This window comes from Myodes glareolus, chromosome 7 (assembly GCF_982192425.1).
Source record: "Myodes glareolus chromosome 7, mMyoGla1.1, whole genome shotgun sequence".
Lineage (NCBI taxonomy): Eukaryota > Metazoa > Chordata > Mammalia > Rodentia > Cricetidae > Myodes > Myodes glareolus.
The window spans coordinates 78,412,907-78,440,183 of record NC_142032.1 but is presented as its reverse complement, the minus strand read 5'-3'; the positions used below and the strand labels follow the sequence as shown (position 1 = coordinate 78,440,183).

General features: G+C 52.2%; 2 protein-coding genes across 9 annotated transcripts in view; one reads left to right on the top strand and one right to left on the bottom strand.

Annotated features, from left to right (window-relative positions):
- The window catches only part of Katnip (katanin interacting protein), a 172,329-nt gene extending 171,024 nt beyond the window's left edge, over nt 1–1,305 (top strand). For all 6 annotated transcript variants that reach the window (XM_048460577.3, XM_048460573.3, XM_085693049.2 and 3 more), the window contains one exon: nt 3–1,305. In XM_048460577.3, the coding sequence (XP_048316534.3) occupies nt 3–61 (59 nt within the window). In that variant the 3' untranslated portion in view covers nt 62–1,305. The remainder of the gene's footprint in view (nt 1–2) is intronic.
- A 3,164-nt stretch (nt 1,306–4,469) lies between these two features.
- The window catches only part of Gsg1l (GSG1 like), a 192,699-nt gene continuing 169,891 nt past the window's right edge, over nt 4,470–27,277 (bottom strand). For all 3 annotated transcript variants that reach the window (XM_085693051.2, XM_085693050.2, XM_085693052.2), the window contains 2 exons: nt 18,651–18,721; nt 4,470–7,172 (listed from right to left, as the gene is read on the bottom strand). In XM_085693051.2, coding sequence (XP_085549177.1) covers nt 7,075–7,172; nt 18,651–18,721 — 169 coding nt within the window. In that variant the 3' untranslated portion in view covers nt 4,470–7,074. The remainder of the gene's footprint in view (nt 7,173–18,650; nt 18,722–27,277) is intronic.

Genomic DNA, 27,277 nt, shown 5'->3' with positions numbered 1-27,277 from the left:
AGCCTTACGCCCCAAAACCTGCATACGTGAGAAGGAGATCTCCAGGCGTTGGCGGTGCTGACTGGGATAGAAGGGAGAGCCTCTCCAGGCTGGCTCAGCTCTGTCACCAGTCCTGAACAGTGCCCACATTCCTCACACTTCAGGGGTGGCCAGCTGGACCCCCGAGGGTTGGAAGACTGAAGAGAGATGAGACTTTAATCACAGCCTCAGGAACTCTGGGGGTCAGATGAAAGGGTCAAGAACAGAATAGCTGCCCCCGGCCACACTGGGCTGCTGCTGGGAGCCAGGGGTACCTGGTTCCTCTTTGTGCCTCTCCTGTGAGGTCTGTAAGAGCAGGGCCTGTGGCACCCCAGTCCTAGGCAGCTTCTGATCCAGGCCAGAACTCAGTACATGACCATGGGGCCAGTGCCCCTTGCTGTACAGCCCTGCTCACTAAGGGCAGCAGAGACGCTCAAAGGCCTGCTGTGCCACAGTTCCTCGTCTATCCAGTACCTCTGGAGGCCTGGAAGGGAGGCCTAGGTGGCCTCTGTCCTGCTAAGGAGAGGAAGTGAGCTGCAGTGTGTGCTGAAATCTGCCCTCAGCCCCTGCCTCTCCTCCCCTCACACACACACACACACACACACACACACACACACACACACACGTCAGAGTTGGGAGGACCTGGGCTCAGGCTTGCCACTTCTCCCTGCAGCCCAGAGCCCCATGCCTGCATGTACATCTATAGAACAAGCTCAGATCAGGGACCCAATCAGTCTCCCAGCAGTGGGTAATTTCTGGTTCCAAATATTAATCTGTTGTTTTCCTGGCTTGCGGCCCAGTGGGGCCGGTGCCGTGGTACAGAGCTCAGTACGTTCTGATGCTACCAAGAAGCACAAAGGCTTCCAAGCGGCAACACCCAGCAGCTGTACAGATGTTTTAATTCGAAGCCAGCTGATGTGCAGATAGGATTGCCTCTCTGATGAGAATCCATCATCTCTGTAGCCTCCAGGGCCCCCCGGCTCTTCCACTCACTCCCAGATGAGCCACACACCTCCCAAGAGGATCATCAAACCAGCTCCTAGAAGGAAGCTGGGACCGCGGCTTTAACAGGAATCCAACTTCTAGTCCTCAGGGTGGGCACAGGATTTTTTTTTTTTTTGGACCACCAAAGACTGTGACCTTGGTGTGCTCCCTGCAGATCCTTGATGGGTGTTTATAAGTATATATTCCATGCAGTCTCAGAGGGAAGGCACTGGTACAAGCATTAACTCTCAAATAAATGTCTATTTTTCTTAACAAAATCAATAAAAAATGTTATTAAGAATAGAGTGTGGTACACTGGATGGGGTCAGCCTGAGGGAGCCTTTGTTGCCTCCAGCCCTATGCCAGGATTGATCTAAGGCTTGCTGAACACTCATGCACATGCCTGTCTGAGCTCTGCTTCCACGCCTGCAGGTGGGGACATGGCCCCGGACCCACTTTCTCTGCCACACCGGGAAACTGCATACATTACACACCAGGCACTAATCATGTAATCCATGTAAGGGGCTGGGCACAGAGAAGCTATGGAACCTTCCCAGGGCACGTGACTTTGACAGCTATTAACGAGTGCACAGATTCTCAGGTGACTGCTGGAGAGCAGAGTGACAGCCCCTCTCTGACTTCAGGGCCTCATCTGGGGCAGCTTCAGATTCCTGGGGTCATCCTCCACCTGCTGTCCTTGCGCACTTCCTTCACAAGAGTACAGTTGGTCCTTAGCGTCAGGACTCAGTTGCTCTTGGACAGGAAGAGGGAGGCGAACATCTACACCCAGGTGACCTTATTTCTCTAGAAAGTCACCACCCCGGCTGTGGTACTGGTGAGGAGCATGGGCCCTGGCTCTGCACCTACACACAGCATGGGCTCTGCACCTCCACACGCTCACACACACACGGCATGGGCTCTGCACCTCCTCTCTCTCTCTCTCTCTCTCTCTCTCTCTCTCTCTCTCTCTCTCTCTCACACACACACACACACACACACACATATCATGAGCTCTGTACCTCCACACGCTCACACACACAGAGCATGGGCTCTGCACTCCACATGCTCATACACACACACACACACACACACACACACACACACAGAGCATGGGTTCTGTACTCCACACGCTCACACACACACTCACACTCATCCACGCATGGCCTCTGTCCTGTGGGGTAGACGCTGGCCAGGCTGTCCCCTAGTTCCACCCAGTCCCTTAGACCCTGCTTGGCCCAGATTCTGTCTCTGGGGGGAACGTATGGAGCAGCCTCATCTGGTGATGAAGCCAGTGAGGGTGTCCACATTGTGGCCGCCCAGAACCAGACCAGGCGAGTGAGGCTAGATGTAGAAATGGCCTAGGATAGTGCTCTTCAGATGTCCCCATGGCCCCTTTGTTCTGCTGGCTTTCATCTTCTTCACAGCCAGAAGATGAAGTCGGGGAGCACATGAAGGAGCAGGTGTGTGGCAGTGTTCACAAGGAGGCCCCAACCCTGAGGACCTGCTACAGGCTGGGGAGTTTGGAGAAGGTGGCATGCCCACTAGTGCCCAGGGCTGTCCCTCAGCTCACAGCCCTGGCATATGGGCAGCTCTTGGTGGCCTTGTTTCATAGTAACAGCAACAACACCAATGGTAGCCAACATATTTGAGGCTGGCTCTCTGCCAGGCAGATGGCCTTGTGGGTGGTGGACACTGGTCCTCATTTGCTGTAGGTGCCCTTCTCCCAGTACATTGCATGTTGTGCCTTGGTTGGAAGACCTGGGTTCAAGTGCAGGTTCCACCATCCTCTCTTCCTCAATCCAAAGCACCTTCTCCTGAGCCACCTCTGGCTGTGTTACCTCAATGGAGTTTAGGCCCTGATCCAGGCTCCCCTGCACAGCAGTGGCACCTTCTTCCAGGAACTGTCCCAGCATCCAGAGCTTGGGTCTCACAGTGCATCCCTCTCAGGAGACACTCAGGAGACTTCCTAGTGACCATCATTTCATGCACAGACCTCAGGCTGAATATCACTGGCAGGGACTCTTCCCAGGAGCAATAAGCCACCCTCCTGCCCCTGAGTTCCAGGATGTGCTCGGCCTCGGTTGATTGCTCCAAAAGCGTCTCATAGCCAATGACTGGACAGAGAGCTGTTCCTACCCTCCACTCCACTCCTACCCCTGTGCTTTGTGGCAGGACAGTCCCCCTTCTACCAGTTCTGAGGCTCTTCACCCAGCGTGTTCCCTCCCCAGCAGAGGGAGAGAAAGAGAAAGACACCCCAGGCAGCCTATTCCAACTTGGCCTACTTCCTCCCTCTTCCTAGTCCCACAGCTTGGCTAGGTCCACAGCCATCAGCAGACCACAGCCCTCCAGGAAAGCAAAGGTGATAGTGTGGGAGTGGGGTGGAGAGTCGTCCAGGAAGGACTGGCCAGGGGACAGGAACTGTGCTCCCTATGGGTTTGCACCCAGCCCTCCTGACTCTGTGGCTTTCCTGTATGGGGTTACGTGGGTAACCTCCTGCGCTGTTATGTTTCTCCATCGTGTTACCCCGTGGCAGCACCGTGTGCAGCTGTGTTCCATGTGTGCACGTCCTGGGGTGACTCCTTTTCAGACGGGGCCAACTGCAAGTATGCGACGGGGCAGGATTCACATCCAGGCCTGTCCAAGTGCACATCAGGATGCTTGGTGCAGCCCTCACTTCCTCCCTTGCAGCAGCGGCTCCTGCCAGCCTCGTCCTCAGGCCTGGCAGCAAAAGCCCATGAATCAAGCTGACATTTCCATTACCTGGGAGATGAGTATATGACCGGGTCTGGGTGCTGTGGTGGGGGTGGGGTGGCAGGGTGACCACTCATCAAGACCACAAACTAGGGAAGAAGTGGAGACTGAGACCTGCCCATCAGCTTTGGCCAGGGAGAATTGCCATGGGTTTGAGATGAAGGCTTAAGGAAGCCTGCAGCCTTAGTCTATGGATGGGGTTGTGTCGTGTACCCAGATGTAGGCATGGATGCTGTGCACTTCCTAGCGTGGTCTCTGTAAACTGTCAGCCTGGCCAAGGTCAGCTTCTGAAGCTCAGTGCCCAGACGTGGTCCGGACTTGGGAAGGATAACAGGCATCCACCAGCTCGGAGTGTGGAACAACGATGCTAAGCCCGTTCAGACCAGCCCTCTGCCTCCCTTCCTGGACTCCAGGTGGTTTGGGGCCCCTCTCAGGTTTCAGACCAGTGGGCACTTCCTGGTTGCGGCTCCAGGAAGGACACACAGTGGTGTTAACTCCCAGCAGGAAGAAAGCCCTTCAGAAGGTGACCCATGACATCACTAACCTGGAACTGCTTCCTTTTATCTAGCCAGCAGCCTTCCTGCTGTACTGAGAGACAGTTGGGTTCCAGCCGCTTCCCTGAAGGACCCGAAGCCTCCTGGCCCCATGCTTATCCTCTCTCCCTTCCCTCCTGACATTGGCCCCCATTCCGATCACCCACATACCATAATCACAGATCACTTGCATGATTATTTATTTAGTATTTTTCTGTAAGCCAGCTCTTTTTACTGAAATGCCTATTGTGGTTCATTCTAAGTCGCAACGCTTGACTCTGGAGCGTGGACACGCCCACACAGTTTTCTAATACACATTTACATAGACACAGCTATTAAAATAGATGACAGATTTGCAACTAAAATCATTTCCTGGGCCTCCTGGGGCCAATGATCAACCTCACAGGGTCCCTGGACGACCATCAAGACCATCACCACCTACATCTGGTGGTGGGCCAGATTCTAGACCAATGACCTCGCTCGGGTCCCCTCAGAGTGGCTCCCACTCACACAAGGCCAGTGTTGCAGCTCCTCATGCTGGCCCTCTGGTGCCTTCAGAGCTGTGCAGGACTCTGCCCAGGCCAACTTGGTCTCCCCCGCAGCTGCCCACACCAACCATGTGACTGCAGAGTGGAAGAGAGGCACTCTCAGAGTGGCTGAGCACAGTATGCATGTGCACAGAAGTGTGGGGTTCACCCTTTCCCCCAGGTGCTCATCTCTTCTTTCCTGTGTCCTCCTCCCACACCAGTCCCTCCTCTTGGCCCCTGAGTTGGCCACCTGATCCTTTTCCACAAGCCTCTCTGCTCAGCCACAACACCTTGTCTCACTCAGCGCCCTGCAAGGACCCGGGAATCCCGCCTTAGCCATCTACTCTAGCCCAGAGCTGGGGTGACTTCATAGACTACACCCCTTGGCCAGCCCCATTCTGCTCAGAGGCCCCAGCTGTCCCCAGCTGTGGGTCCCTCATGAAGCTCTGAGTCCTCTCTCCAGCCTCGTTCCACCCTCACAGCCCCATCTTCCTCCACGCTTGTCATGTGGACCATTTTGAAAGGCCTCTCCTGTCCTGCTCTGCTCTCCACAACCCGACACCAGCAAGATTCCCTTCATCACCTATCACTCAGGTGGTCTCCAACAGGCCCTGCCTCAGCCCTATGGCCCCATCTCCCCTCACTGACATGATGGCAGGGTGCTCTCCGTGCTCTGTCCTCTGTGTCACCCTCCAGCAGCTGTAAGAGGTAGATAGAGTGAGGACTCCCATCTGTAGGGTAAGCCCCGGGGCTGAGGAGACAGGACCTGATGCTAGGCAGCCTGACCCCAGGGCAGGTACACACACACACACACACACACACACACACACACACACAACTGCCATCTCCCATTTCATCACTTGTCTGCTCCTCTGGACATTTCAGTGGCACACAGTAGGTGGCACAATAGAAGACACCTGTATGCAGACAGCTGTACGGCTGGGTAGCTGGATGGTGAAGAAGGCTGATGCATTGGTGGGTAACTGACAAGAGGAATGGCAATGAAGGAGAGTGGGTAGGCGGATCACGGGTGAATGGATAATTGAGGACAGATAGATGGATGATCTATTCATGGTTAATGGATGGATGGACAGGTGGATGGATGCCGGATGGGTGGATAGGATGGATGGTTGGATAGGTGATGATGGATGCACGCTGCTAAATGGATGAATGAATAGATAGATGTATCATAAATGTATGGACGGATGTTGGCTAAATGGATTGTGGTACATGGATGGGTGCTGGGCAAATGATGGATGATGAATGAGTGGGTGGATAGATGAGTGAGTGGGTGGATAGATGACGGTGGGTGAATGGATGGGTGGTGGGAGGGTGGGTAATGGCCGGAGAAGATCACATTCTGCCTCGCTCTGCCAATCTCTAGAAACCCTTCAGGGCAGGATGGGTCCTCTTGGGAGACTTAACTGGGAGCGAGTCTGATTTAAATTCACTCTCCCACATGTCAACTCTAATCTCAAGCAAGAAACTTCGCTCTCTGGACCCCAAACTCTCATGATCAAGACAGGAATTATTTTTCTTCAGGCAGCTGAGCCAGAGCTTTTATGTAAAGTGGCCATAGACACAGGGTAAAAGATCCCCAGGGTCAGGGTGGTGTCACATTGCTGAGGTTCCGGAGCACATGTGCTCCCCCCTGCTCCTGGCCTGCTCCTCCTGCCATGCTCAGGACTCTGGTGCTCTGCCCACCTGTCTCTAGCCTGACCTTCCCAGGCCATCGATGGATGTTTGGCCCTGACTTCAGGGCCCAGGGCTCACACCTCCAGGTCAGGGTGATGAGGGAGCCAGCCCACACACAGCAAGAGAACAGCTTCAACAAGTATTTATTGAGCCCCTGCTGTGTGCCTGCTGTGACCCCTGCGGAGGCTGTCGCTGCCTCTCCATCAATAAGCCCTGCTCGCTGTCCCCACAAGGCCCTGTCTCTCTGGGCATCTGCTTGGCTTTGTGTCCGATCGTGGGTGTCCGGCGTTCAGAGGTCAATGCCCATGTCCTTCCTGGCTTCCCAGCTGGATGGGGCTCTAAGCGTGGCGGTGGCTGCTGCCTCCAAGTCTCTGTGCAGCCTGGACAGTCCTTCTGGCCTGCCTGACCCGTCTGTGGGGCCCCAAGACCCAGGCAGCGGTGGCAGTATTGGCCTGGTGTCTCCATGACTGGAGAGCTGAGTCCACAGCACACAGACCAGGCTTCCATGTCCTGTGGGAGGGGTAGTGCCAGCGATGGCAGGAAGGCAGGGGCTGGCTTGGGTCACATCACACCCAGTGCCCCAGAACCCAGCACTGACGGTTTAGCTCGGCTGCCTCATGAGCTGAGCTTCGTGGCCAGGAGTCTCCCATGTGTGGTTGGTGCCCTGCAAGAGACAAGGCAGACATTACCAACAGTGGCCGTCTTCCACCTCTGCTACCTTGGCCACTGGCCCAGCCCTAGCTTCCATCTGCTCCTGTCAACCCACCACGCTGCACTGTCCACCACCGTCCACAGACTCCCCAGCACATGGAACCCAGCCTGTGCTTGCTGCCCGCTAATGTGTCCCACCAGCCCCCTCGCACACAGCCCGCTCACCCATCCAAACCCACACATGCCCCTCTCGCCCACCAGCCCCCTGCAGCCCATCATCCCCTTCCACTCCACTGCACACTTCCCTGCCCTCTCTTTACAGCTACATCTGCTGCTATCTAGACACTGGGGCTCTGGCTCTAACCCTTGCACTCACTGACACACCCACCAACAGTCTGCCACCCTGTCTGCCCTACGCGTTGTGTGTGTGTCCATAGGCTCAATGGTACATATCAGACTGACCTCCCATCCCTACCATCTAGTCACTCCCTACAACTGTCCCTTCAACCCTCCTCCCAGCAGATTCACTGAGTCTTCCCTACCCCATTTCCCACCCACCCACCCACCCATCCATCCCAGTCCCTTACCCTACCATCTCTCCTCCTTTCCATCCAACCCTCATAGCCAGGTTCCTCATGGGCCCGGAGGCACCTCAGAAGGAGTGTGGGCCAGAAGGCACTGGGAGTGGGTGACTCCACACCCGCAAGGTTTCATGCCCCACCCCAATAGTGAATATGCATCGGTAAGCCCAAGTTGACCCTGAACACATTGTCCCCACCCAACCCCTGCCACTGCCCTGCAGTTAGAGACCTGGCAGGCTGAAGGACAGCCCTTCCCCATCCCACACACTCCCTCCTGTGCCAGTTAGCTCTTGGATCTACCCCCACCTTCCCTCAGGAGCCTCTTTGAAGTCCCTCTGATATACCCAAGCCATCCCTGTCGCTCATTGAGGACCACCGTCCAGTGTCCCGGCACCTGCCATTCAGCAGAATCCTCCAGAGCAAGCTCAAATTGGTCCCTTTTGAGGAGCCTGCTCTGACATCCTCCCCTGCCTGTCAGACCAAAATGATGTCCCTGTATTATCTAAGAGGGGACAGAGGTCCACCCCAGCTCAACAGCTGGGTCAGTGAGGCAGCCATATGGAGCTAGACAGGCCGGTGCTTCCAACCGTCTCCATGAAGAGTCCCTATGCTTTCCAATCTGAGCTCCAGCATATGGAGGCATCCTCCAGGGTCAGACGGCTCTTGTAGAGAACCCATCAGGATGAGATTCTGAGCAGACACTTGCAAACCTCTGAGACTTGTATACCTCTCAGGACAGAGCTCACTGCCCCTCCGTCCCAAGGCACTGGCCGTTCAGTGCTGCTCTCTGGATGCAGAAGTTGGAACGGGCTTGAGGAGATTGTCATTTTGTTCTTTCGGCTTTCCTCCCCTTCTGTTTTTAATATTCCTTAATGTTAGTGTTTTTGTACATTTTGCTGTATTTTTAAAGGAGTGAAAAACATTTAGCAAACATTCTGGAATCATTTGGCCTTGGGGGAGGAACATTTGTTCTGGCCCCAGCTACCCAAACAGTTGCCGTCTTTGAATGAGGTTGTTGCCAACATAAAGGTGTTCGGGTTTTTTGTTTGTTTGTTTGTTTTTCCCTCTCCCTCTTTTAATGAGAAGCAAATATTTGGTGCATAGAAATGTTTGGCTGTTTTTCTAAATGAGCGTTTAGAAATGACTGTAACTGCTCTCACGGGAGCCAGCAGGCAGAACTGCAAATGGGGATGGAGAAAGCGGTTCTGTGGTTCTGAAGGAGGAGCAGGCAGCGTTCACCTCACTCCCAGGGATAAAATAAGGCTTTCTGACCCCTCGCTCTATGTGGCCACCCCATCATGGACTGGGGCTCCCCTCATCCTCTCACCTTCCAGAAGGTGCTCAGGGCCCAGAGCCATTGGCGTTAGGTCTCATCAGCCCGGCAAAACCCTCCCTGACTCCCTTTTCTCCTCTCTCCTGGTTCCTTCATTTGAAGAGCATCCTCAGCCACAAAGGCCTTGTGCTGGAATTTGGGGATCCAAGCTCAGCTCTGCTTCTAAACCCAAGATCATGTCACAAGAGGTGACAGAAGCAGACATTTCAGACAACATTACTACAGGAAATCTGGGTTCAGATCTTCCAGAAGGTTCAGAGACACTGAAATTTCTGATTTCAAAATAAAGCTGTCTGGCTTTAAATGATGACAATTAGTGTGTTTAAAATATTTTCAGGGATACCATAGGCCATAAAGCCTGACTTCACCCAAGGGAGGCCTGTGCTGCCTGCCTGTTTCCCAGCCTGTCTGTGGACCCTGTCCTGTGGTTTCCCACACCCTGTCCTCCAGCTGGAAATGCCCTCTGGTGTGTCAGTGGACACTCCCCCACCCTCATCCCGTGTTTCCTGTGCTCTCTCTCCTGGGAAACACTGAAGGGCCCCCGGGTGAAGACCCCTCCATGATCCTGCTCTCACCCCACCCCATCCTCTAGAGCAACTTACCTGGGGTGGGGCCATCTATCTGTCCAGATGGGAGCCCATAACCCATTGGCTTTTGGCCTGGTCCATACAAGTCCTAAGCTGATATTTCTTAAGAAATGAAGCCAAGGAAAGGGAATGGGACTTCTGAGCTTGGGGGTGCTCTCCTCTACTGTGCTATCTGACATGTATGTATGATATAGCAGCTCTATCCAGTCCTTCCTCTTCTGGTGCAGGCTAAAGTGATAAAACTGTACTTAGTTCTGATGGTCAAAGGTTCAAATCCATGCTCTATCAGACTCAAGCTATATGAAATGTGTGTATGTGTATGCATGATCAGGTATAGGTGTACATACTCAAATGTACACGTGTGTGCACATGCTCAAGCATGTGTGCTGTGTGTGGGTACGTGTGCATGTATATTCATGGGTGGAGGGACTTGTGGGTGAGTGTTTGCTGTGTGTTAATGTCCACACATATGCTCGAATGTGTCTATGTGTGTGTTCATGTGTGTGTGTGTATGTGTGTGTGTGTGCTCATGTTCAAATGTGTCTATATGTGTGTGCTGTGTTCATATGTGGGTGCAATGCATTCATTCTTATCTTTATGGCTGCCAGAGGTCAACATCAAGTATCTCTCCTTACTTCCCCTCTGTATTACTTTTGGGGTCAGTCTTTCACAGAGCCTGGAGGGCACCAGTTCTCCACTGACAGTCAGTGTGAGTGCATAGCTTTTCCTCTCTACCTCTACTCCCGGTGCTGAGCTCACAAGCACACGCTTATTCCTAGCTGTTTGATAAGGGTGCTGAGTAGCTGAGGTCTTCTGATACGACAAGTACTTTGTCAGCTGAGCCATCTCTTAGCCCATGTCCCGCCCCACTTTAGTTTTTCAAGACAGGGTTTCACTGTGTAGCCTCGGCTGTTCTGGAACTTGCTCTGTAGACCAGGCTGGCCTCTAACTCCCAGAGATCTGCCTGCCTTTGCCTCCTGGATGCTGAGATCGAAGGTGTGCACGACCTATGCACATTTTAAAAGCTGTGTGGCTTTTGACAGATGACTTCACCCCTCTGAGCCTAAGCAGATAGATGTGAGATGAGACACAGAGTAGTTAGAAGGCCCAGCTGGCCCCTGCACTGAAGCCCTTCAGCACCTGGCCTCTGAGTATCCAACAGGACTGGGCTCTCTTCACAGACAGAAATGTAAGTTCTTACTTGGAGAGAAATCAGCTCAGGTCCCACTGGGAGGGTTTGTAGCACAGGGTCAGTCCTTGCTTCTCCTTACACCCTAACCCCACCCTAAACTTAATGTGTACAAGGCTCTAGAAACATAATTTTCCATTATTTTTTATTTTCTTTGTTATTGTTTATTTATTTCTGAGATAGGTTGTCACTGTGTTGAGAACCTAGCCTCAACCTTATGATCCTCAATAAGCCACAAATTACATTGGATTAAAGGCCATCACACCCAGACCCTTTCTTTTAAACTGATATCAAAACACGGACACACGTAACATCTGACCTGCTCCAGCCCAAGCACCCAATTCCTCTGTGCCAACAGCTTTTTTGATCTTTCCTGAGGGCACAAAGGTCCATCGGGCTGCCCCAGGACCTGCTCACGGGATTAGGCTACATCAGCTAGTACAGCATGGGCTCCTCAGGGTGGGAGGCCCTTCCAGACCAAGGATGTCAATGCTGCCAGGAATGTGTGCATGGGAAAACTAGGGCACTCAGAAGGGAACTGACTTGCCCAGAATCACTTTGTAACTGGTAGAACGTGGGTAGGAGGCTCCAAAGGTAGACAAGTGGCTGATTCAGTGGATCTCATAGTTGTCTAAATTAGTGGAGGACCTGGGACCTTTGGGAAGCAGTTTTTCTCTTGCTCTTTCTCTTTCCCTCTCCCTCCCTTCCTCTTCCTCTCCCTCTCCTCCTCTCCCCCCTCTCTCTTTCTCTCTCCTTCTCCCTTTCCCTACATCCCTCTCCGTCTCCCTCTCCTTCTCTCTCTCTGGTGGGGTGGTGATGGTGACTAGAGTGTGCAGCACCCACTGTCCGAGGTTCTGAAATTCACCTTCTAGGACTCAAGGCCCCCATCTAGTCTCTAGTACCTCAAGCTAACCTCAGGCCCTAGCAAGGCTGAGGATGTAGTTCAGTTAGCAGAGCACTTGCTGAGGTCAATCCCTAACACCTTGTCAACTGGATATGGGGACACACACCTATAATTCCATCTCTCTGGAGGTAGAAGCATGAGGATCAGAAGTTCAAGGTCATCCTTGGCTACATAGAGAGTTAGAGGCCATCCCAGGTTACATGAGATCCTTGTAAAGGAAAGAGAAAGACAGAAAGATATAGGGAGAAAGACAAACAGACATAGAATGTGCAGGGATGATGGAGAGAGAAATTAAGGCTAATGTTGAGGCACCTGGCTTTGGTGTTTCAGCAGCTAGAGACACTGTCATGCTCTAAATGAGCCAACATCAGTGTGGCTCTAACTCTCCATATGCCACTACCATGAGGGGGCTCCAGATGCACTGTGGCATTGGCAATATCAGTCCCCATTTCCTCCTGTCACAGCAGGACAAAGGCCAGCTCTGCTGGTGTGCACAGTGGGCTCCTAGCCACTGCCTCCATGCTGATGGTACTTCTGCTGATGTAGGTTCAGGACAAAGAACAGGCTTACACGGACCCATGTGAGGGGGAGGGGATGTGTCTGTGAAGGGTGTTCGTGCTGTGCCTGGGGCCTTGGGCCTCTGAGCTATCACTGACCCTGCTCTCTTCCTCATACCCGAGATCAGGCTGGGTCTGTTTGGTGCATCTTCCCCTAAAACACCAATCTCTTGGATCTTTTACTAGGTATGTCCCCAGTGAGGCAGGCACATATGGGAACCACTGCCTGCCTTCTAGATGCTTACAGAAAGGGGATGGAGACAGTCACAGCTATGAGAGATGACAGCAGCCCTAACACAATAGTCCCTGTCACCTGGGACCAGTTCCTATGATCTGCACCCTGTAAGGTAGGTACTGGCTATTGCTGCACCCATTCAGAGCTGAGAGACCTTGGGGACATAATTTGCCCAAGGTGTTGGCACTGGGATTTGAGCCCTAAACCCTGGACTCACAGGTATCATGAAATCTTGATTGTCAATACATTAGATTGAGAGACGCCTAGGAGATTGGGGTGCTTGTGGGTGTGTTTCCAGAATGATTAGATCACCAGGGCCCTGACCAATGTGTCCAGTTAATTCACCGATGAATTAAAAATCTGCCTAGACTATTGGGAGGGGTAAACTTGGGGAAGGTGGAGCCTGCTTGAAGAAGGTGGGTCACTGGGGCGAGCCATTCAAGGGTATGTTGACCCTAGTACTGTACTGTTTCTACGTCCTTGCTGCCGAAAGGAGCGACTCTTCCCCCATATGTCCATCTACCATGATGCTCTGCTTCAGCCAGGCTCACATCAACAAGACCAAGTTGACATGGACTGACACCTCTGAAACCACGAGCCCAAATTAACCTTCCTCCCATAGGCTGCTTCTGTAAGGTGTTTGTCACGGAAATGGGAGTCTGACATGTCCTCCCTTTCACTCCCGCAGCAGCAGATGGTAGTGCGTGGAGATACGCACAGCTCTCCATGCAGGGATGCCAGGTGGTAGTGGCCGTTCCCAGACACCGCGAGTGGACTTTGCAATAGCTCCAGATTCTACTGCAGTTTGTTTACTGCCCTGTTGGAGGGCAGGGACAAACCGTTTCAGGCAGAAGTGACAAGGTATCAAATAGATTCTTGGCAGGCTGGAAAGCTTTTAAGAGGTGTGAGTGCCCAGCAATCTTGCCATTGGGGGAAGGTAAGCACCTCACAGCAACAGAAGAAGGGGTGACGGCACCAGGTGCAGAGGCCCACTCTCCCCGTCGCTAAGATTTTAGGAGTCTGTCATAAGACATATCATACTTTACAGGCAAGGCTCCCACACATCTCCAGCCAAGGATTTGACTCTCCAGGGAAATGTACAGATTCTTCTGTTTGCTTGGCTTCTGAGACATAGCGAGACACTATGTCACCCAGGCTGGCCTCCAACTTGTAATCCTCCTGCCTTATCTGTGCTTGGTCCTGTGCTGCTGCAGCCTGTGTTTCAATGAGAATCCCAAAGTGTTTCTTGGCAACAGACACGGCTAGAATACTATTACCTCGGAACAAACATCATACGAATAGGAAAGCATCGGCATTGGCTAGCTTAGAGGTGGTCAGGCTTGTGACAGTCCCTAGAGTCAAGTTCCTTGACGGCAAGACAGATGCTTCTGACTTCACAGGGACCACGCAGGTTAAATCGTTACCAGAACTGCAGGGGGACCTGCTGTGGGGATACACTGCGCTACCACTGTTGGTGCGGCAGCAGAGTCCTGCATCGGCAATCTCAACACTCGGGTAGGGAGAGAGTGGAAATGAGCAAGCTAGCAAGGGGCTCAGAGAGAGGGAGTGAGCCACAGACAAGACGGAAGAAGTTCCTGGGGAGTGCTGTGCCACCCTTGCCGCAGGCAGGGAGGGGCCTGGCTCTGGAGGAGCTGGGATGATGAGGTCAGGCTGATGTTTCATGAAGACGGGTGAAGGAGACTGAAGCAAAGATTCCCACCTTCCTGCTGCTGAGTGTCCCAGCCTGTGACCCAGGCAGACGGCTGCAGGCAAAAACTGCTCTAAACTGGCTCCACGACCAGTGGGCCTCACCTGCACAGGTGAACTGTTTGGTAGGCAGACTTATGTGGGACCAGACCCACACACCTGTGTCGCCCCAGTTCAGATGGCGGAGGCAGGAAGATTGCAAGTTTGAGGCCGGCCTGGGCTACATAGGGAGATGCTGCCGCAATACAAAATGCAGAACCCCAGCTTGAACCCAGATCATTCTTTATTCTCTCTCCACCCCAGCATGATATCAAATGGGACCCCTGACCCCCAGATGGCAGGGTCTCAGAGGTCCTCAGGCTGCAGGCCCATCGGTGCCCAGTAAATTGGCCTTGATATGTATTTTGAAAATATGGTCTGGTCTGCTTCCATTTTAATAACAGGAGGGACACTGGAAGTGTTCTATTGAATTTGATTTTGATCTAATCAAAACGCCAAGTTGCTCTGGGCCCACACACAAAAAAAATTCTTCCTTAAAATTTGCTCTGCTGTTCCGAGGGCAGCTGTAGCCAAAGCCCATCTAGACCGCATTCCCACAAGCTGCCTCTGTGCCCAGCAAGCAACAAGCTCATTCAGAGCCCTGCCTCACAGACACACCTGGCAAATCAAAAGCTTGTCCCGGGCATCACACTTGACAGGAGCCAGGAACTGCAACCCCGACTGCCCCAGAGGACAACAGAGAGACACCCAGATCGGATGGCAGCATCGCTTCCATCAAATGTCACACCTGATGTGCTCCTGAGCTAGCTGGTGGCACTGAAAAGCCCCAGAGGTGAGTTTCAAAGGCAGCCTCTCGCCAGGAGCAAAAAGATGGCGGCAGTATCTGTATCATAGAAGGACCGAGGGGAAGAAGACAGCAACCTTGGCAGCAGTCAGAAGTAAAAGAAAGTCTATATAACTCTTCACGTGAGAGTAGCTGCTCAGGGAGGAAGCGGCGGGAGACATGCAGAGGTGCGGGGGCACCGACTGAGCACCGACTGGATGCTACTCACCGACCTGGTCTATAGACACAGGCAATACGGACAAGGTGTTTATCAGAGAGATGCGAGAAATGGGAGCCACGTGCATAACAAAACGTTAAGCCTGAGAGGGACAAATGCTGGAAAGAAAAAAACTCTAGAGGGGGAGCAGGTATACCAAGGCCCTCCCCATAAGGGAAAGAGCTTGGCACGGTGTAGCTATTGCCCAAAGTGGCAAGAGGGAAGGGAGAGAGGAAGGTGGGCAGGTGGGGGCTCCGGGGAGCCCATAGGGAGCAGAATGTCCATGTGCCAGGCTGGGCTTCATCACAGACTAGATAAAGTGAGGTCACTGCTCAGCAAAGTTGCCTGGTAATTCTTCCTTCTTCCGCCCTCTGGATGGATCAGTCATCAGAGAGCTAGCAGGCAGGAGCTTTTCAGAGCGCACGCAGCAAGTGTTTAATAACGTGGCTCCCTGACACCCTCCTCCCCCATGCCTCCTGCCGACAAGCTGTCCCCGGCAGGAACTGAGCAGCTGCTTCACGAGGAAATATTGCAAAACTCGCCCAGGCGGTTCCAAAATATTTTCTGGGCAGCAACCCCGCAGCCGCTAAGAGGCCGGGTTCCGGGGACCGGCTGCTTCTCTAGGCTGTTAGCACTTTGCTCTTGCTGGGCCCCCATCCTCAGGACCCCGCCTGGGGAGACAGGTCCACACAGACAGTTCCTCCACACTACTGAGCCTACATGCCCTCTGATACCGCCCGACTATACGATGTTGGATAAGCCCCAGTCTTTTGGTTTGTTGAGACAGGGTCTCACTATGCCGGACAGGCTGGCCTCTAACTTACGATTTTTCTGCCTTGAACTATGAATATTGGGATGACAGGAATGTTCCACCATGCCTGGCCAGAGCTATTTTTAGCCTCCCCAGGATTCCTTGTTTTGTACGCCATGGGGTTGAATTGGCTCAGTGTGTGAGAGAGTTCATCCTCTCTAGCCCCTGTGCTGTGCCCGAGATAAGGTGGCACACTCCAATGTCATCGGGGACATCAGCAGGGACCCCACTGTGACTCTCGCCACACTAGGCAGTAACAGCATGGATCTTGCTTTGCTTGTCTCTCTGTTTCTGGGGCCCACAGAAGTCCATGAGTAGTGAGAGTGAATGAATGAATGAGTAAAGGAACAAGTGAATGCCTTTTGAGCATCACAGAAACAGATAAACGGATTCCTTCCTTGGGTATCCATCCTCTGTACTCTGGTGGTCTCCAGAAGCCCCAGGAAGGAGCACAGCTATCTCTACCAACTGCCCTGATGAAGGACACACAGACAGAGATGCTCCGGCACTAGGCTTTTTTCTCCCCCTGGGAAGCCAGGTTAGAGAAAGTCTTCCTACTTGCTTCTTGGAGCCCTAGGGCACAGCTTCCTGTACCTACCCTTCTCCACAGATGATTTTGCAGTCTCTCAGTGCCAGCTGCCCAGTTTGCATCCCTCCTATGGGCCTGTGGTCTCGATTCCATCCGGCCTCTACCTCAGAGATGCCCACCTTCACAGCCCATAGACTCAACACCTGCAAAGCCTCACGGCTTCTTGCCAAACTCTTCCATTGACACCTTCGAAGGGTCCCACGGAAGTTCTGTGTAACCCCAAGGCTCCTTTCTCCCTGCCCTTGCTTTAACGTGTGTGGTCATGGGGGCACACCTGCCAAGCGCCTGTTAGCTAGTTCATGATTCTACATGCTGGAAGCCCCCTTCAATGACCCACAGAGCTCTTGCCACAGCTGGGGCAGTAACATGCCTGTGTCACCGCCCTGATGTTCTCTGCTAAAGCCAATGAGTTGCCTCTTCCTTGAGTCCCATCCCCATTCCAACTTGTGATGTCTGGATTCCCTAAGCAAAACAGTTCTGTGGGTGCAGCCTTGTTATTGTCATTGTGAGTGTGCGTGTATGTGTGTGTGCATGAATATATGTGTGTGTATGAGTATGTATGTAAGCGTGCAAATATGTGTGAGTGTGTATGTGTGAGAGCGCTCACGCTGTGTGCGTGCATGTGTGCCTGTGGTGTGTGTGTGTATGAGAGAGAGAGAGAGAGAGAGAGAGAGAGAAAGAGAGAGAGAGAGAGAGAGAGAGAGAGAGGTGTCAGGGTCTGATCCCAGAGAAGCCCAGTCTGAGCCACTCTGACAATGTCATCAAAAAGCTCTCAAATCCATGCTTCTCTCTGGCCACACTCAGACCACTGCCATGTCCCCTAGGAAACAGGGACTTACCCAGCCTCCAAACTGGCCTGTGCACGGAGAGTCTAAAGACAAAGGTAGAAAGGTCAACAGAGACCTCCAACAGATTGGGTGAACAGGGGACCCAACAAAAGATAGATGACAGATAAAAGGTGGGGAGATAGATGAGAGGTGACAGATATATAGATGGGTGGATAGACATATAAATAGAGATAGATGATAATGATAGATAGATAGATAGATAGATAGATGATAGATAGATAGATAGATAAATAGATAGATAGATAGATGATAGATAGATAGATAGATAGATAGATGATAGATAGATATAGAGATAGATGATGATAGATAACTAGATAGATAATAGATAGACATATAGATAGATATGTAGATAGATAGATGATAGATAGATAGATGATAGATAGATAGATAGATAGATAGATAGATAGATAGATAGATAGACAGGTACATAGATACATTGAGACAGAGATGCTAATGAGGAGACACTGAGGGTCAAGGACTCGGACTTTAGACTCAGCTCCCAGAACTCCTGGCCTCGCAGCATAGTGACTCAGGTATAGATGGAAGCCTCCAGAACAGTGGCCTGCAGCAAGTTACTCTACCTCTCTGAGGTTTAATTTGCTTCTATTCTAAGTTCTTGACAGTGGGAGTGAGGGGTCAGCAGGGTCATGAGATGAGGCCTGAAAAACGCCCATGTGGAGATGAAACGGGCAGAGAAAAATAGCTCACTGGGATGTAACCGCCTCACCTGCCTGCCATCTTTACCAGCCCCAGGCTCACTGAAACGTAACCACCTCGCCTGCCATCTTCACCGGTAGCAGGCTCACTGAAACGTAACCGGTTGCCTCACCTGCCATCTTCAGCGGCTCGTTCTCTTGTGATGTGAGAAAGGCCCTCAGCTCTGCCTGCCTTTGATGGCTGGAGCTGACGCTTGTTCTTATGGCTGCCCAGCATCCTTCCTAATATGTCCGTCCACATGAGACAGATGAATGCACCCAGATCCCCCAAGCGAACTTGTCCCCTCCCTGCCTCGGCAGGTCCCACCCAGGGCTAATCTCAAAGGCCTCAGCTTAGTCTAGGGGAGGATGCTAGCACAGGGTCCCCAGCCCCGTCAGCACAGTGAGCACTTACGGGTAGGGTATCTCTCGTGGCGGCAGGCGAGGCGAAAGTCTTCGTCTTCACTCACATCCCCCTTCTCAATCCTGGAAAGAAACAAGAACACCAAGAAGCTGGAATGAGAGGGCAGGCGGAGCTGTGGGCACCCAGGGCCTGAGGAGCACAGTGCCCACTTTCTACCTGTGCCCACAGACCTTTCCGTGGGCCCTGAGAGATGGATACCACTTTTCCATTTACGGATAAGAAAATGAAGCATTCAGGGGACAACTAAGACACAAACGTTGAGCATCCACATAGCCAGGGCGCATGCACACACACACACACACACACACACACACACACACACACACACACACATGTGCACATGCATACATATACACACATACACACACATAGGGAGGATAGGGAGAGAGAGGGAAGGGAGAGAAGGGGTAGGAAAAAGGTGGTGGAGGGGGAGAGGGAGGAGGAAGAAAGGGGATCATATTATACACATATATAAGAAAAATAAAGTCCTGTCAGTAGGATGGTTGCTGTCAGCCCCTGGCTGAGCCCAGTGGGTCTCTGCTTGGCTATTGATGGAAGCTACCCACTAGGAGTTTTAAACCCCTTGTGGGCTAGCCTCACACTCTCTCCTCATTTTCTCCCTTCCTCCTTCCTTTCTCATACAGTGCCAGGGCCCGGCCTTCAGTTCTTGAAGCAACTATAGAGGTGCATTAGTGTCGCTATTACAAGCATAGCAGAGACCACAGTGTGGTGGCTGCTATCACTGATACAGCAATGACCACCACTGTGCCCACCAACACATAAGGAAAATGAGGTACAGGGTAGCTGGGAGCTATAGGGTCACACTGCCTTGCCACTGATGTACTGAGCACCACAATTTCCCCCACCCCAGTGTGCCAGGTCTCCAGATGTCCAAAGTCTCTCTGCCCCGTGTTTTCTTTTCTGTTTTTTTTAAACTGCTTTATACATAATACCATTCAAAACTTCCACTTCCTCCCCTTCTCCCATTTTCCTCCTGCTCCCCCAATCACCTTTCCCCTCCCCCTCCAGTCCTAAGAGAGGGCAGGATACCCTGCCCTGTGGGAAGTCCAAGGCCCTACCCACTCCATCCAGGCTTAGGAAGGTGTCCATCCAAATAGACTAGGATCCCAAAAAGCCAGTACATGCAGTAGAGACAAATCCCAGTGCCATTATCATTGGCTTCTCAGTCGGCCCCAATTGTCAGCCACATTCAGAGAGTCCAGTTTGATCCCATGCTCATTCAGTCCCAGTCCAGCTGGCTTTGGTGAGCTCCCATTAGATCAGGTGCACTGTCTCAGTGGCTGGACCTACCCCTGCAAGTCCTGACTTCCTTGCTCATATTCTCCCTCCTTCTGCTCTTCAGCTGGACCTTAGAGACTCCGATGTGGGTCTCTGTCTCTGTCTCCATCTGTCTCTGGACGAAGGTTCTATTGCCCCTGTGTTTTCCTGCTAGAAGCAGACACTTAGCCCCAAAAGGCCACAGAAGAGTGGTCAAGCCCTCACCCAGACAGGCCTTAAGGCTTAACCCTTCCCTTTAAGGCTCAAGCTCTGCCGCAGGCCTACAGAGCCTGCGGCTACGGGACTTCGCTGGAGACCTGCCGGAACTGACTCTGGGAGAGGAAACCCGCTCTGTAGAAGGGCTGCACAGGAGGCTGCACAGGAGGCGGAGACAACGAGATCATGAGTTGGGAAGCAAGGCACCACCGTCTCCACGAAGGTTAAGAGGAGGAAGAAGAAAAGCGAAGCGGAAAAACGTGGCGCCGAGGCCCAGCAGGCTAGGCCTTGGCTCCCAGGCTGTCAGGTCAGGTGTCACCTCAGCCTCCCAGCCCCTGCTGTCCCCACACTGCGGCTGCCCCTGGTCACAACATCCCCCCCAGGGACATCAAGCTCTTGTTTGAAAACAACTGCAAATGTCACGAGGTGACCCATCTTTGATTTGAGTAGAAATTTCCTGGGAAATACATCGCCCTGTGTTCACCTTTTAAAGAACAGCAGGAGACCTAGAAAGTACTCTCAAGAGCTGACAGGGCCTCGGTGGAACCTGCACTCTGATGGGTGGCAGGCGGGACCAAGCACCTTGCATGTGGCATACGCACCCTCCTGGGCCTCAGGTTCCCCTGGGTTGCGTCTCCACCTTGTTCTGACTGTTTAGGTTTGCAGTGACCCTCGCCCTCCCCTCTCTTCCTTCCTCTGATGAGTAGATGGACACTAGCTTTTGCGTAAGGCTGTGGCCAGCGCTGGACAAATTCATCAATCAGTCCAGAATTTCCATCACCTCTTGCCCTCGTGACTGTTAGTCGTCCCTCGTCTCGGCAACAGAGCGCTCTGTCTCTGTGAAGCTCCTGTCACAGACAGGCACTTCTTTGCCAGGTCAGCCCATGTGCTCTTCTTCCACCCCAGTTAGCTCTCTTGCTGACGTTTGCCTCAAGATTCTTGGCTTTTGTTTGTTTGTTTGTTTTGTTTTGAGACAAGGTCTCATTACGTAGCCTGGCATTGAACTTGAGATTCTCTTGCCTCGGGCCTCCTGAGTGCGGATGATAGTCCTGCTCTTCCTTGTTTTGAAGGCAGCAAAGGAAGAAAGACTTCGAATTGTCAAGGCTCTGGTCCAGGGTCAGTGGACCCACAGGCAGCTGCAGCCTCCTGCTCCAGAAGCCACTGAGTTGTTCTACCTGGGCCCAAGGGCAGTCGTAACGGAAGCTGAGAGCAGTATCCCGAAAGTGAGAGTCACAGGGGAGGGTGGTAGTGCAGAGGTGCCCTGAACACCCACATCTGGCCCTCTAAGAGGAAGAAGAGCCCAGAGCATGGCAGCCCTCTGTAGGCTGAGTTTTCTCATGTGGCCAGACGCACAGGGACCCACCATCAGCTCTGCCTCATTCCCTCACGCTCTCTATTGCACAAAGTCCCATCAGCGTCATCCTCAAAGTCAGCTTCCTTTCCCTGACCCCAGGCAGGGGTTTCCAGCCACTGCCTCCATCTGACCTATCTGTGGGAAAGGCTTCTTTCCTGTCTGTTTTCAGCACGCCTTGAACCCCCCCCACCAATCACCCCTGCACATGTGCACAGATGGGCTTGGACCTCCCAGCAATGCCAGCTGAAGAGCCTGCACCGGCGCCATTTTTTTCCTGTCACTCTGACGATGTTGGCAAACAGCAGTGGTCTACAGGCTACACTTTGAGCAGCCCCTTTCTGTCTGCTGGCTCTTGCTGGCCACATTGCCTCCTGGGATCCTGAGAGTGGCTACCTGCTCTGTTTCGCAGTCCAGCGATTCCTAAACTTAAAGGGCACAGATGCCACCTGAAGACATGACTATGCAGATCCTGAGAGACTGGTCTTGGATGTAAGGCTAGAGTATGCTTTTCTCACAGGCACCATGGAAGCCCATACTGTGGTCCCCAGATTCTGGTCGAGTCTCGGAACATCTGCTAAGCCTGTGTCTTAGGGCTTTGCAGAAAGGACGTCGTGGGGCAGGACTCTCTCCAACACTTTCTCTCCCCAGCTGGTTGGTCCTAGACGAAGCTCAGGAGTTCAGGAGGTGGCCATTTCTTCCAGATGTTGCCTCCAGATGTTCCTCCCACCCTTGTTTCCCGCCCTAAGGATTACCCTATGTTCTCTGCCTTCCCTTCCAGTGCTGCTGTAGATCAGCAGTGTCGATGATGTCATCTTTGGAGCAGGGTGAGGATGTGGCCGTCTCCTGGGTGTCATCCCTAAAACCTGGGGCCACAGTCCTCCGAGGAATAACAATTTTAGGGGGCCCCAGTCGGGAGCGGTAGCTGCAAGGGGTCACTGGGAAGTCCCATCAAAGCCTCTTCAAAGGAATATGGGGAAGGCAGAGCCAAGATTCAGAAGTCACAGATCCAGAAGACACTCTCAGAGGACAAAGAGTACACTGATTTTAAATGGGCAACTTAGAAAGGAATGAAGGATAGAATTAGAAGAAATAAAAGAAATAAATGACCCCGTAGATAGCAAATTAAGATTCCATAACATTCCACCAAAAGGGCAGTTGCAAGAAAGGGGGACGTAGATGGGTTTTAAAAAGATGTTATTTTCTACTTTTTTCTCCTTTCTTTTGCATGATAGAGTCATTTGGAATATAACAGGAAAGAGCAGTTCCCCACAGTGCTCACGCTCTGGCCTGGTCTTTAGGGGTGGTTAATTTTGTCTCGTTTCTGCAAAGAGGCCTGCAGACGCCTTGTGAATGGCAAGGATAGAAATCATTCCCCGGAAGCACAGGAACTCCCCAACGTCAATCCCATCAGAACACCAATTCTCCATCACACCTTTGATCTCCACAGGCTTCCCCCCACTGAAAGGCCCCAAGGACAGTGTGATGACCTCCTTATTTGCAGGAGAAGACCCTTTCACCATCATGGGGAGTGCTTCCACGGGGATGGGGCACAGCAGTCACCAAGCCAGGATGCCTGTGGTCTGACCATGCATTCCTGCTCGAATGCCCAGAGTGCGCACAGATCAAAGACCCTGGGCAGGAAAAGAAGCAGGCAAAACACATGGGACATTTCCATGATGTCCTGGGGACCCTGAAAGCCCTGTTAGTGATCTGGATAGAAAGGTGGGCTCATTATTCTGATCACATCAGAGTGTTACAGAGCAATGGCTGCTGGGAGAGTAGATTCTAGAGTCAAAAAAATGGCCAGGAAGAGGTGATGGGATTGCTGGATTCACCCAGGTGAGTGTGAGGTGACTCAACCTTACCTGAGTGTCCAAGGGTGGAGATTGGAGGAGAAAACTACAGCCACCCCCACTTATCTACTGAAAGTACCTTTAGATCCCAGTGGGTCCTGAAGCCCAGGGCTTTGCCAAATCCTATACAGTAGACTGTTTTCCCTCTGTACAAACCCATGAGAAAATTAATTCATAAATCAGGCACAGTGAGAGATTCATAATAAGACCTGGTGATAAAACATTAAAAACTTTTATTTCAAGACATAATCTCACCATGTAGCCCAGGCTAACCTTGAACTCACAATCTTCCTGCCTCTACCTCCCAAGGGTTGGAATTATAAGTTTGTGTCTAGCTAAAAATAAAAGCACTGAGAACAACAAGAAGTAAGAAATAAAGAAAAACTATTTAAAACTTGGTCCAGGTCCTTAATTCTATCCCTCAAGAGGTAGAGGTAGGTGCATCTCTTTGTGTCCAAGCTAGTCTGATTTGTATAGAGAGTTCCAGGTTAGCCAAGGCTATAAAGTGAGATGCTGGGGAGGGGTATTTAAAGCTTATGGTGTGCTGAATTCTGTAACTTTCCATGTGTTTCTGTGGGTCCCTAAAGCTGTAGAAGGGATATGTAGTTAGGGAGGCTGTGGTGGTTTAGTCACCAGGGAGTGGAACTGTTTGAGAAGGATCAGAAGGATGAGAAGGTGTGGCTTTGTTGGAGGGGTGGGATTGGAGGTTTCAAAAAGCTGAAACTAAGCCCAGTGTTTCTGTTTGCTGCCTATGGATCAGGATGTAGCTCTCAAATACTGCTCTAGTGCCAAGCTCCTGCCATGACAATCAAGGACTAAGACTCTGAAACTGCAAACCTTCCCCAATTAAGTGCTTTCTTTTGTAAGCATTGCCTTGGTCATGGTGTCTCTTCACAGCAAGAGAGAGAGCAGGGACTAAGAGAGAGGTCTGGTGTAGCTGTGGGGAGAATTCACTGTCTTGGGGTGAAGAAGAGCTGTGGGACCAGGGGCCCATCACAACTTGACCATTCCAGCTGAGTAGCAGTGGCGCACACCTTTAACCCCAGCACTCAGGAGGCAGAGGCAGGTGGATCTCTGTGAGTTCGAGGCCAGCCTGGTCTCAGAGTGAGTTCCAGGACAGCCAGGCTATGCAGAGAAACCTCTTAAAGCAAAACAAGAGTAGAACTTGGCTATCCCATGGTTTCACCAGCTGGGACCTACGGACAGAGACGTACAGACAGGACAGAGAGCCCAGTAAACTGGACTGGGTTTGGAGGGCAAGCACAGTGAGTGAGTTTGGTCATGTCGATGGAGGTAATTTCGAGAAGCTGAAGTAGGAAGTACAACAGTAACAAGAAGTGGGCTCCTGAGATGTGGGGGTCCTTGGTCCTGTGGTCACTAAGGGAAGAAGAGGATGGCTGAGCCTGACCCAACGAGGTGAAGGAGGGCAGGAAACGAGAAAGCAGACAGTCCCTGCAGGGTCCACGCTCTGGTCTGATCTTTGTGTGTGGGCATTTGTGCCATACTGTTGTGTTTCCAAGTCCTACAAACACCTTGCAAATGGAAAGGCTAGAAATCGCTCCCTGGAAAAACATTAGGAAACATAGGAGGGGGACTGATGAGTGGGGTTGGCTGAAGGGAGGGTCTACAGAACCCGGGCAGCAGATCTCTGAAGTCAGGGCTGGGCGATTATGCCACATAGAGTGTGTTGAACTGGCTGCTGAGAGCGCCTCAGTGGGTCGAGGAGGGCCTGGGAGACAGATTGGTGTGGGTAGCGTCATGAGTGGGAAGTGAGAATGGGAGAGAAGCCTTCTATGCATCCCAGGAATGAGCAGAAGAAGGGACGGCGGTGGTGGGGGCGGACACAGCACACCCTCTGGGACAGTTGAGATATGTGGTCACTCGGAAGGCAGAGATACCCTGCGACACCCAGAAATGACAATGTCCAGGCAGGTTCCTTCTGTGCAGGGCAGCTTGCTTTGTGACCGTCTGGGAAATAGTGAGAGCTGGCTTTATGGGAAGGGCTTTTGCAACTGTTTCTATTCCATGTGACACACAGAGAAAGGAGACTTAGTGTGACCGCACTGGGAAGAGGCACTAACACAGAAAAACTATGAGACACACAAACACACACACCCTAAAAGTGTCCATCTTTGAGGCCCTGTGGCATGTGGTTTTTCTTAAGTAGAGGATGGGATGCATGCATAACTGAGCAGGCCTGGTCAAGGTGTGGTCTGTCTCTCCATCACTGACCCGTCATTGTCTGGGCTCTGGTCTGGTCTGGTCTACAAGGTGTTTGATAAGTCCTCAGTGCCCTGTGACATCTCTCCTGGGAGAAAAGCTGCCCCCTGGCTGCGCTAGACTTCAGCATGAGATTCCCAGGAAATTCCAGTTCCTTGGGGCCCATTCATTGCCTTAGTGAAAGGAGAGACCCGGTGTCTCTCTTCAGAGTCCCTACTCTTCTGCTAGGATGGCTACAGGAATAGAAAATGCCCAGCTTGCAGGATGACACTGGCCTCTTCCACAGGAGGGGGTATGAGTCCCCCTGCTCAGGGGAGGTCTCAGAAGGGAACAAGGAGCAAGAGAGGATACGTCTGCTAAATTTTGAGCTCTTGTTACCTACTGACCAGACTGGGAGATAGGAACACCCACATTCCAGCCAGACAACAGAACTCACCAGAGGTGAAGCAACTTGATGGGGGTATTCATAACTGGGAAATGCAGGGTCATTCTATTTATTTTCATATGTGTGTATACATATTTATGAAATATGAAATATGTATATATATGGAGAGAGAGAGCAAGCGAGAGAGAGAGAGAGAGAAAGAGAGAGAGAGAGAGAGAGAGAGACAGGGTCTCACTACGTAGACCATACTGGCCTTGAATGTACAGAGATCTCCCTCCCTCTGCCTCCCAAGTGCTGGGACTAGACTAAAGCATCTGCCATCACATCCAGCTCTCTCTTTTTTAAAATGTATTTCCTCTTCTTTTTAGACAGAGTCTCACTAAGTTGTCCTTGAACTTACTCTGCAGCCCAGGAAGGCTTCGAACTTGCCATCCTCGCCCTCAGGAGTAGCCGAGTTTATAATCTGTGCCACCGGGCCCAGCTTGCAGACTCAGTTCAAAGTCAAGTTTCCACAAGGACTCAGAGCTCAATGCAGGCTCAGAGCTAGAAGGAAGGGCTGCTGCCATGGGAAACCCCAGCTGACCTGCTTTTAATTAACAATACTTGCATTGCCGAGCCCTTGTGGCTCCAGGTGCTGGGACACGCTGGGAAGCAAGAACAAGCTCCCTCGGAAGGGAGCGGCTGATGCGCAGGCAGGGAGCAGAGGCATAAGCATGTGCCTGCGTGAGTCATCAGGACATCGGAGAAGCGGGAGGGGAGCAGGTGGCAGGAGGCTACCTCGAGTGGGAGCTCCGGGCTCCTTGCTTCCCGCAGGCTGCTGCACCCGCAGGAAGGCAGGGTGCTTGTTCAACACGGCTGGGTTCTCTCCAGGCTCTGACCCCAACAGGTCTTATTTTCTCTCACATGCTGTTAAACCAAATCTGAGCATTTGAGTATTCAAGGGAACCCCGCTCTGCAAATATCTGCCTACCTCCGGTGGCTCCCACCCACTCCCCAGGAGGCCAATTAAGACTCCCTCCTTGGGGATAGCAGACAGCCTGACAGCGGGACTGCTGAATTCCAGAGGCTTCACAGACCAGGGTGCCCACTCCCAGCTGCCAGTGATCCGGGGGCTGCATCAGCTAGCCTGCTAGCATCCTACCCCTACCCATGAGAATGATATGTGTTAACATGTGGGCATATACATGCGTGTACATGTGCACTTGCATGCACAGAGAGAGAGAGAGAGAGAGAGAGAGAGAGAGAGAGAGAGAGAGAGAGAGAGAGGACAGACAGACAGACAGACAGACACAGAGAGAGAGGGGGCAGAACA